Source organism: Beta vulgaris, chromosome 7 (assembly GCF_026745355.1).
Source record: "Beta vulgaris subsp. vulgaris cultivar EL10 chromosome 7, EL10.2, whole genome shotgun sequence".
In the NCBI taxonomy this organism is placed as follows: Eukaryota; Viridiplantae; Streptophyta; class Magnoliopsida; order Caryophyllales; family Amaranthaceae; genus Beta; species Beta vulgaris.
This window is the reverse complement of record NC_079208.1, coordinates 5,461,518-5,473,478: the sequence shown is the minus strand read 5'-3', so window position 1 is coordinate 5,473,478 and position 11,961 is coordinate 5,461,518. Positions and strand designations below refer to the sequence as shown.

General features: G+C 39.0%; 1 protein-coding gene across 1 annotated transcript; it reads left to right on the top strand.

The window, feature by feature from the left end:
- Positions 1 to 201: 201 nt before the first annotated feature.
- LOC104898469 (UPF0481 protein At3g47200) lies at positions 202 to 5,264 on the top strand. The gene is made up of 2 exons (XM_010685557.2): positions 202 to 1,081; positions 4,507 to 5,264. Exons 1-2 carry the CDS (start codon positions 350 to 352, stop codon positions 5,158 to 5,160), a joined length of 1,386 nt encoding a protein of 461 aa, XP_010683859.2. The 5' UTR covers positions 202 to 349; the 3' UTR covers positions 5,161 to 5,264.
- Positions 5,265 to 11,961: the final 6,697 nt, after the last annotated feature.

The window sequence follows — 11,961 nt, the reverse complement described above, 5'->3', positions numbered from 1 at the left end:
ATAAATAGTGATCAAATGTCAAATGATGCAACTATTTTGAACGGATTAAGTATTTGTATAGATATAGATAGAGATTAATATTATTAATAATGGAGCTAAAAAATTACATTAAGTTATTATAAATTATTCTCACTTGAGACTTGTTGGACCAATATAATCATATGATTAATGCTTAGAAGGGGCAAAAAAATAACTCCCGAAGTAGTTGTACCAGACTGCCAGTTCATGATCAATTATTGCCCAGAGAAAACAGACTGTTTTAGTCTTTTAGATGCCTTGATTGGCCTCTTATTGCCAAAAACTAGTTAAAGCCTACCAAATTACTTTCTTCCACGAACCATAACCTGCCATGGAAAGCAACACACCCGATCCCAACCAAACCCAAACCCAAACCCAAACCCAAACCCAAAGTAGCGATCATGACCACCATGCCATCAACATGGTCACTATAGACGACACACATTTAGCAGCCATCCACCAAAAGATCAACACCCCACCAAAGATCCTTAGCAAGGCGGCCGGCCGAGCCACGTGCTCGATCTTCAAAGTCCCTAAGAGTTTCAACGACGTAAATGGCAAACTCTACCAACCACAAATCATCTCCATAGGACCCTTTCATCATGGACTACCCCACGTCCAAATGATGGAAGAACACAAGTATTGTTACCTCGGCAACCTCTTGGCTCGAACCAACCTGTCGCTCTCGGAGCTCTTCAGTGCGGTCGCCCCACTCGTGGGCGCCGCACGCGAGTGCTACTCCGAGAGCATTGAGCTCGATGATCAAGTGTTCCTTGAGATGTTGGTGGTTGATGGGTGTTTTATTATTGAGATGTTTAGGAAAGCTGCTAAGTTGGTTGGATTTGAGAGTGATGATCCTATTGCGTCTATGTCTTGGATCTTTCCTGCGCTTCTTAGGGATTTACATCGGTTGGAGAATCAAATTCCATTCTCTGTATTGCAGTGTTTGTATGATTTGACTTGTGGGAAAGATAGTAGTGGGAGTTTTACTCTTGCTACTCTTTCGTTGGAGTTCTTCAATTTTACCATTCAGCGGCCAAACGATATTATCTGGAAGTATAAGGTCAGTTTTGTTTTTCTTAATTTACTCTTTTAGTTTTTGGTATTTACTTAGAATATTAGAGACCACATGCCTCAAAAAGTAAACTAATCTTTCTAATCAAGTAGGATTGCAGGAAGACTGCCTACATTTCTAATAAAAATATAAAATGATAGTGTTTTGTGGGGTCCATTATGAAATGAGACTGATGCAAATATTTGAAAGAATTCAGATAAATTATCTCCAGTTGATAGAAATAGCGGTACTCTAAAATACAGCACTTACACATCTCAACTCGAACTCGTTAAGGTATCGACTATTTAGCGAACTCAATCCCCAGTCGGGTCAATTTGAGTTGTGTTTTAACGAGCGATATTCGAGTTAAGTTTGAGTGGCTTGTAAGCGGGTGAACTCAATTAACACACCTAAAAACATATATAAACTAAGTATATCCAATGTTATATATTCATGGTGTAGATAGAATTAATGTTAGTTGGTAAATTAGCAGTAGTCGACACTGTACTTTTGATTCAGAAACTTACAAAGCATCCCATTTGTTTTCTCAATAAGTGATACGCTTTAACTTATGCACTATTTATACATCTCACTCGGATCATTATGCCTTTTTACTAATATATAAAAACAAAATGATCATATAAATTGTGTCGGATTTATTTCAATCATCGTCATTGAATATTTTCTAGCCTGAACTCGCCCTGTGAATCATAAACCCTCCCAAAAACTCTACTACTCTAGAAAGTTAAGAGCATTTGTATTCTCTTCTCGTGCTTGAATGCCAATTTGTGTTATATAAATGAATCAAGATCCAAGACCCTTTATATAGTACAAGAATCTTACTTGTTCTCCAGGACTCACATAAACTAAACACTTAAGAAGATCTAGAATACGAAATAAGATATGAATAATTGTCAATAATAAGTCAATCTTCGTCCCATCCGTTAAAAATAAGTTATATTTTGATTATTTTCTGAATAAGTCTACCTTTAGTACTTATCAATATTAAACAAGTTAAATTACAAATAATCTGACTTTTTCTTTCTTTTTTGTAATAGGAAAAATTATTTTAAATAAGTCAACCTTTGCGTAATCTTCCAATTTCAAGTCTAACTTTTGATTATCCCTAATCAAGTCAACTTTGTAGCACCATTATCTTTAATTAGGCTAAATGACCGGTAACCTAATAAACTGGTAAATAAAAAAGTTTGACTTTACAAAGACCCATTGACCCACCCATTAACCTACCCAAAACTGAAAACCCACCGAAAACTAAAATAAACCCATTGACTCACCCCTGCAAACATCCCTTCCCCACCTTGCAAACACCCCTCCCCCTGCCCCACCCTTGCAAACACCCCTTCCCCACCTTGCAAACACCCCTCCCCTGCCCCACCCCTGCAAACACCCCTTCCCCACCTTGCGAACACCCCTCCCCTTGTCCCACCCCTGCAAACACCCCTTCCACACCCTCTCCCCACCCCTGCAAACACCCCTTCCCCACCTTGCGAACACCCCTCCCCTTGTCCCATGCACCCTTGCAAACACCCCTTCCACACCCTCTCCCCGCCCCTGCGAACAACCCTTCTCCCACCCCACTATATTCATCACTGACCCACAGGCCTAGTGACCCCATCTATGTCTCCCTCCTCCATTATCATCTCTACCTTCCCCTCCTCCATCATCATCATCAGACCACCGCCAAAACCCACTCGAAACCCCACACCACCGCCAAAACCCACTCGAAACCCCACACCACCACCAAATTCCACGCGAAACCACCACCAAAACCCACCCGAAACAACCACCCTACCACCAAAATCCATTCAAAATTGCCACCCCACCACCAAAACCCACCTGAAAACTCACTGTGATTGGGTGAAACGTGCTTTAACGGCTTTGATTCATCCTTGGTCTCATCAATAGAAAAGATGGTTTGATCGAAAAAAATGCAGGGGCAGGGGAGGGGTGTGGGTGGGGCTGCGTGGGGTAAGGGTAGGAGGGGTGGGAATGGGGTGTGCTTATGGGGAGGGGTGGAGTGGGGGGGATGTATGTTGGTGGAAAATGCAGGGGGAAGGGAAGGGTGGGGGTGGGGCTACGGGGGGTAAGGGTAGGAGGGGTAGGAATGGGGTGTGATTCTGGGGATGTAGGGGGGAGGGGAGGGGTGGCTTAAAGGAGAGGGAAGAGAAAGATGAGAGGATGGGAGTGCAGAGAAAAAATAACAAAAATAACAAATAAAAATAGCAAACCAATCATATGACGACATGTAACGCATGTAACCTACTAAATACGTCACAAACAGGTTAAAACTCAATAGAAGAAAACAGCCCTACAAGCCTAACTCAATCAGTGATAATCAAAAGTTAGACTTGAAATTGGAAGATCACGCAAAGGTTGACTTAATTAAAACAATTTTTCCTTTGTAATATTTTATTTCCTTTTTGTTTTCTCTCTCACCCCTTTGAAGAGTTACACATACTTCATCGGTTCCTCCGTTCTGTTTTAAATAAAATGGTTGCTTTTTCACGCAACACAATGCGCTTCTTTAATCGTTAATATCTTTAGTTCTGCACATGTAAAAAAAATATAAAAAAAAAGTTATAATTTGATAGTATGCATCAAGTCGAATCTAACAAGATCCTACTTGACTATGTTTTTTTAATATAATGGCGATAAATTGGAATTAAAATTGACCAATGAATAGTGTCATTTCACCCAATGTTTCATTTAAAACAAAACAGAGGAAGTACATACAATTTTTAAGCGGTTAAATAAGTTAATAATAGCCAAGAACTTGATAAAATTAGATTGGTATTAAAGGTTAACTTATTCAAGTAAAATAAAAAAGTTGACTTGTTTCTAGCGGGTGGCTTAAAGGTAGACTTATTTTTGACAATTTTCCGAATAAGATAATGTAAAACTAAATATTTGTCTTTCTAATGCAGTTACAAAATAATCTGGCTTTAAATTATGGGAAAAGCTATATGCAGCCCTAAGGGCTGTATATAAGAAGCTAAAAATGGAAATAAGTTGCATTAATTGATCATTTATTACATCGGTTGATGCAAATTTTTTTTCATAAATTCACAACTTATTTCCATTTTAAGTAGTGTATTTATGTCTTATATGCAACCCTAAGGGCTACATATATCATAACCCTTAAATTATTTAAACAGTTTGACTTAGGAAATTTTGTGACAAGAGAAATTCTTCGCAGAGGAGACTAAAATGATCACTCCCATTTACAAGATTGATATTTGTATTTTTCCTGTAAAATTAGAATTTTAAATGCTACTTTAAAACTTTGATCTTAGATGAACAATGTCCTCAACCTGATTATCAAATTATCATAGGATCATTGCTCTGGCCTCTGGTGTATCACTTGTACTATTAATAACACAGCATATATACTATATCTTATTGTGGTAGGACAGGATTTACAACCCAAACATTTGTTAGATCTGTTACGATCTAGCTTCATCATCCCAGAATTAGACCCAGAGAACTCTTCAAAAGAAAAAGCAGCTCCGCAGCATGTAATTCACTCCGTTTCGAAACTTCGACAAGCCGGCATCCACCTCAGGCCGGGGAAATCAGAAACCTTCTTAGGAATAAAGTTTAAACGAGGTGTGATCGAAATGCCGAAGGTAACCATGGACGATTTTATGAGCTCGTTGTTGGCGAATTGCGTAACGTACGAGCAATGCCACAATGGTCACTCCACATACTTCACTACCTATGCAACGTTTGTGGATTGCCTTGTTAATTCAGCTAAGGATGTGGAGTACCTTTGTGACAAGAACATCATTGAGAATTATTTTGGGACAGAGGCTGAAATTGCTACGTTTATCAACAATTTGGGTAAGGAGGTCGCATTTGATATCGACCATTGTTACTTGGCTAAGTTGTTTAATGATGTCAATGCATATCATCGAAGTACTTGGCATGTTTATTTGGCCACTTTAAAGTACACTTATTTTAGCACACCTTGGTCCTTCATTTCCGTGGTTGCTGCGAGTGTGTTGCTAGTTTTGACTGTTTTGCAAACTTATTATACAGTTTTACCGTACTACAAACCAAGTGATTAGTAGTTTACTACATGTAGCATTTGATTAGGTAATGGTAATTATAGAATGAGAATATTCGTTGACCCCTTCTTTTTTCTTTAAAAATTAATGTTGGAGTTTTTGCATTTCTTTTCTTTTTATGTGATGTGTCTTGTAGCTCAAAACATGCAAATCATTGACCTCAAGGTTATGAGCCTTGCGAGTTACCAAGCTACTCTATCTCGCGCAGAAGAAAGATTTGGGAACGAATGGACAAAGAAAAAGGGAATGTGCTCTCTACCATATCTGTACAAATAGAATAACCCATTTGTGTCGAAATAACAATGAGTCTTGATTCCCTTCGTCAAACACTTAGTCAAAATTTTTATTTTTTCGAAATTTAACCTTTTTTTACTTTTAGATTAATTATATTTTTCTTGTTATTACACTTATAAGTAGTGAACAAACTGAAAAACGCATTTGAAAATCTGCGCATACACAAACAATATAAATATGTTATTGGTAAAGTTCAGAGAATATTAGTCTTGATTTGGTTTAGCCAGTCTTAAGACTGGTCTTCGAGCTACACATTATTAACGCCTATCAAACAACCCAAAACTTTAAGTAGTCATCTCTTTTACATCTCTTTTTCATGGAATGTTATATAATGAATTTTGTCCATTTATGATCAAATCATAATCTATTGTAGGTAAAATTTCTCTATGAGAGGCTTAGAAAAGTTAATCGACATTAACCTCTCTCTTAAACCATGGCATTATAAAGATTGGCTGGATTTTAAATCTCTATCGCTACTTGTTGTCCGTATTTACTAAAAATCGCCTGTGTTTTTTCCTTCAAATACCCCCCATATCCCCCCCCCCTTCACCCCAATTTTACTCTCTCACCTCTGAACCAACCTCACCACACTCCTACTTTCTCACCCCTTTCTTACTTGCACTACCACCACCCAACCACCACCACCGGTGTCACACTCGAGCACCACCACCACTCGCGAATCACCTCCATTAGCGGACCACCATCATCAGAGCCACAGTTGTGCACCACCACCATCGCGGCCAACCAGCACAACCAGAGCACCACCTCACTGTCACAGCACCACCAGAGCACTATAATATACGACGAAGAACCTTCAATGCAGTTAGTATCACCGGAACAGAATGTGGTTAGTTTTTTTAAAAAAAAATCCTGCCACCAATGCACATTAACAATTTTTTTTCGTTCCCTCTACCTAGGAAACGAAACAGATCTTTGTTTCCTTCGTGGACGAAACGAAATAGAATCCCGTTACCTCCATGGAGGCCAGGATACGAAAATTCTCTTATTTACCACGGTAACGAAATGATTTTCCATTTCCTGCATGGAGGAAACGAAGATCTATTTCGTTTCCTCTACCCAGAAAACAAGAAAAAATTATTGTCGTGCAATGATATTCGCACAAAAAATCTGTTAATTTGCACATTATTTAAAATATTTTGATAATTAATACTCCCTCCGTTTCATTTTAATCTAGACACTTTGACATTTTACACTATTCACAAATTTAATTTGGACCATCATTTGTGATTTATACATGGATGAAAATATAGTCATGTGAGATCTTGTTAGATTCATCATAAAATTTATTTAATTAATATCTACTTTTTATAATTTTTACAAATACAAAACTAAAGATATATGTAGAAGTGGGTATGGGCCGGGTCAGCACGCGGGCCGGTCCGGCACGATTTGGGACCGGCCCGTTGTCCGCTACGTGGGGCGCGGGCCTGTCACGGTCAAGAAATTTTATTTCAAGCCCGCACCGGCATGAGCCCGCGTGGGCCGGCCTGCAGGTCGAACACTCATTTCCTTTGTTTGTTAGCCTTAAACTATCAAAAATACAAAAAAAACAACATAAAACACGGGCCAGGCCCGCAGGAGGCACGAGCCCGGCCCGCGGGCTTGTGGACAAAATTTTGAAATTTCAAGTCCGGCCCGCCACTCACGGCCTCGGGCTCGGGCACGGCCCGCCATTTCCCAAGCATGCGGGCCGAGCCCGTGAACAAGTCCGCCCAGCCCATGCCCAGGTCTAGATATGTGTCCTCAAAGTTTTGCATTGGCATGCGTGAAAAGTATAAGTGTGTAGATTAAAATGAAACGGAGGGAGTAGTCATTTTCTGATTAGCATAGTTGTTGTGAAAATTTGTTTATGTTGTTAATGAACATTTGTCATTAGGTTGTGTAATTATAAGTTTAAAATAATGAATATGTTTGCGTATTATTGGAACCAATTTTTTGTAATTGGTTGTTAGCAAATAATGGTCGTGCAAAAATTTGCTATTTTGTTAATGGATATTTATTGAATATTTAGTTATATTAATAGTTGTGATTAATTAAGTAATGGAAAAATTGAGAGGAATAGTCCCAACTATGGGCCTTCCACCAATTTCAGTCCTAATTAAAGATTATTTTTGGGTTATCCCAACTATACATAATTTTTGCCAAATTTGGTCCCAACACGTTAATGACCTGCTGCAGCAGGTAAAACAAATTTTGTTTTTTTTTTTTTGCCCAACTTTTATTTTCTCTCTCCTCTAGTGGCATCCAGCCCTCCCTTCCCCCACGCTCAAAACTCCAACCCCCACCCCCACCCCCACCCCACCCAAACCTGTCACCCCTAACATCCCCTCTCCAACCTCTAATGTGCCACCCCTCCACAACACACCATCCCACCACTCAGCACCACCAGGGGCGGATCTAGGATTTTGAATTTGGGGGGTCCCAAGCTCCTAACTAAACCAAGCACATAGACAATGATCGTAATAATATATGCGAAATTTGATTTTAATAGTAAGAAAACCAAACTTTTATATTATATGAATCATATATTAGATATACCTTCATTATATGATCAATATTTCTAACATAAAAAAGAAAATGTGGTAAAAGAGAAAAGAAAATAGCAAAAAGTAAAAAGTAAAATAAACAAAGAAAAAATAATGCATCAATCAAATTAAGAAGAAAGAAAAAAAAAAAAAAGAGGAAAAAGAACTTGGAAAAGGTGCAAGGATTCGAACCCGCGTACTACAGCACTTCAAGAATTTGTTGGTAAGTTTACCACCAGACCAAAGCTACGTTGTATTAATTTTCAGTGTGGGTATTAGTTTTATATTATGTATTTGTCTGGCATTAAGAGAAAAAGGAAAACTGATTTTTTTTTGTGGGGCCTGTGCCACCCAGGACCCTTAATAGGTCCGCCCCTGAGCACCACCAAAACTTGCCATGATTACAGGCGAGAGTGAGATTCTATATGAATTACACCTACCAAATACCCGACATGGTTTGAAATCTGTCGTCCTTATCCAAGGATCATCATCATCCAAGATCAATCAGAATGGACTCAAAATATCGTCATTTGTTGTATGATAGGAGAGAAAAGGAGACGATCGACGACAGCTGCAACAAGATAACTAATGCTGCAAGATCTTTATATTCTTTTACTTCATTGATCTCCCTAACCAAAAATTCCACTTTAAAATTGCATCTCATTATGGCATTTTTTCTTTCATCTTTGCAAGAGAAGATATTCTCTCTAGTAAATTGGAACTTGCAGGTTCCATTGAAAGAATCTACAAGAAAATCAATACCAGTAGGAGGATCTTTTCGATCAATAATTAGTTCCTCCCGACTGATAAGAGTCCCATCATCAAGACGAACATCAGTAGACTTGTACTCAATTTGAGTACTTTCCCAGACGGCAGAAGATCACCACATTCTACTGAATCAAGACCCGATCACATTGATTCAGGCCTAGCAATTTGCACGAAGGAACAGGGGAAAGGGGGTGGAGGTAGGAAGGGAGGAAGGAATTTCGAGGGTTAGATGGGGATGTGGGTGGGAGTGGGAGGGGGGTGGATTTCGGGGGTGGATGAGAAGGAGAGGGGTGGCAGGGGAGAAAGGAGATAGGAGAGAGAAAAAAGAAGAAGGAAACTGACTTAAGAAATAAAAAAAAATTAACCATGTTAAACAGGTAATCAGTCAGCTGGGAGAAAGGCAAAAATGATGAATAATTGGGACCGCTCATAAATAATCCTTAGTTGGGACTGAAACTGGCGCAACGTCCATAGTTGGGACTATTCCTATCAATTTTTCCTTAAATAATTAATAGTTACGATTAGTAAATGGTTGATTTAATTCGTCAATATTAGTGATTATTGCATGTCATTAGTGATTATATGTTGTCTAATTAGTAAATGTTAAAATATTTTAGGTTTATTTGCCGGATTTCAGGGATGATTATATAGATTACAATCACATGCATGTTTTGTAATGAAACGCTTTGGGTTGAGAAAAAGGAAGTCAAAGCTTGAGTTAAAACAAGGGCACGTGAAATTGGGTTAGTGATGGTAATCTTGTCATATCATAGACTTGAGCCTAATGGTGGAGAGTATGTTTATATGAAATGTAACTGGGGTGAAATATATCGAGGTGAAGGTATGGGTCTTAGCGTAGCAAAACGTGTAACTACAAAAACAAAAGCATGTGGATGAAGAGCGAGAGTTAATATAATGTTTTTGGATTACCCTAATCGAACAGGATGGATGATCTAAGCAGATGCAGAGATAAGTGGCATGCACAATCATGAGTTCATTTATTACCATGAGGACCACCGACCCATGAGTGGCCTTAGTCCGGCGGCTAAGGTTTTTGCTTGCGATATGATTAAGTTGCACGTTAGGCCTGCTAGTATAATGAAAGTTGTTACTGAGAAATTTCCTGATGATCATCTAAATATGAGACACTTCTACACCCTGAAGGCAAAAGATATAAGGGAAGCAATGGATGGTAGAGACGTGATGAAACAATTCCTCCACCTTGCTCGAGAGCACGACTACCTTCATTGGATAAGACAAGATGAGGAGACAAATGTAATGACACAGGCGTTCATGGTGCACCCTCGGTCGGCAAATATCATTTGTACTTATCCGCATATTGTTAGTACGGATGCAATGTACAAAAACAACAAGTATAACATGCCTTTTCTAAAGCTCATTGGCATGACATCTTGTAACAAGAACTTTATGCTTGGTTATGCTCTGATGGCCAATTAAACAGCTGACAGTTACAATTGGGTGTTGGACAATTTTAGGTTGCTTATCAGGTTGAATGGTATCCCTGTTACACTCATACCTGGCCGTGATTTGGGTTTTATGAAAGCAGTTCATGAAGTGTTTCCTAACTATGCACATTTGTTGTGTAGATGGCATATCAACAAAGATGTGGAGACTAGAGTGAATCTCATCATGGATAACCCCGATGCTGGTATGAGATTCTTGAACCGAAGTTGGTATCGAATAATTAACTCCACCTCCGATATGGATTATTTAGCCGCTTTTGAATGCATTAGATATGTTTATAGAAGGTGGCCTAAAATCATCAAATACGTGAAAACTACTTGGCTTGTTTGCAGAGAAAAGTTTGTTCGAGCATGGACGAACAATGCTCTTCATCTTGGGAATACTTGCACTAGACGAGTTGAAAGCGCACACTCACCTCTGAAGTCTTGGGTTTTTAGTAGTACATGTGCACTGGACACGATATTTTCTATTGCTCATAGTAAAATAGAAAATTAGGTGACATGGGATCTTGTACAAGACTGCGGCTTTGTAAAAGTTCAATGATCGAGCGTCGTATTGCTTGTTTAGAATTGTTACTGTAGGAGGAAAAACGTATGCGGGAGTTGGTCAATGAGGTCTATGAGCGTTGTGGTTGATCGTTTAGAACCACACATGTCATTCCTTGTGCATGTGCCATACGCAGACGCTTGGAGGCGAAGGAGAGTCTGTACTTGATATACTTACATCCTTATTGGACTACTTTGATCCTTGGTGATGGGCTTAACAATCCCTATTTAGCATCTGAGGCAGTACAGGACCCTCATTACTTCTTAGAGTTAGTTGACCAGGTTCAAAAAAGTGATAATGCCATCTTGCCGAATGTTACCTGGGTTTTAGAGGATCATCTACGTAATCCTGGTGATTAAGCTTTTGAGCCCGACGTCGTTGAGAACCCCAAAGGGAGACCACGAAAGAATCATACAAGTACAAAGTGTAACAAGAGTGGTTTTGAGTACACATCTCGTGGGTCTTCAAAGAGAGGTAGCAGATCTGTAGGTTCAGTTATCAGCATATCAACTTCTACACGTGATATGTTTGTTAATTATATGTATTGATTATTATAATATTGATCTTTATGTAATTATAATATTAATAATGAATAATTTGATTGTTGTAGGTCGGAAAAGTGTGGATGATGACGGTTCTAGTGGATTTCCATTTCACAACTATGTTCTAGGGATTATTTATCTGTACATTCGTAGCTGAATGAATCTCCAGTCAGACGGTAGTTGTGGATTTCGATCTGTGTCAGATGATTTTTTGAGTGGTGAAAACCATTGGGATTTTGTTCGCACTAGTATGGCAAATGACATTGCTACTAATAGGGAAGTTTACAGACGTATTCTATGATTAGATTGACGCGGGAATAAAGTGCATTACCTGGAGAGAGGATTGTGTACTGATGTGCATTGGATGATACATTAACAAGACTTGTTGCCTATTGCTTAGATTTTAAACGTCGTAGTCATTTTTGTTGGAATGGGTCCGGGGGAAGCCTTTATCCATGTGTCACTGTCCTTCCTTGGCAATCCTGATCAGTAGCAGCCGATACGACTGCAGAAGTAGTCATTGCACATCTCAGCAATTACGAGCATTATATTAGATTTGATTTGGCACCTTGATCACCCGTACCACCCATTCATAACTTATGGCATACCATACATAATGG

Coding starts and splice junctions, on each gene's coding strand:
- LOC104898469 (XM_010685557.2), top strand. CDS start 350: ATGGAAAGCAACACACCCGATCCCAACCAAACCCAAACCCAAACCCAA. Junction 1,082..4,506: donor ATATTATCTGGAAGTATAAG/GTCAGTTTTGTT, acceptor GTGGTAGGACAG/GATTTACAACCCAAACATTT.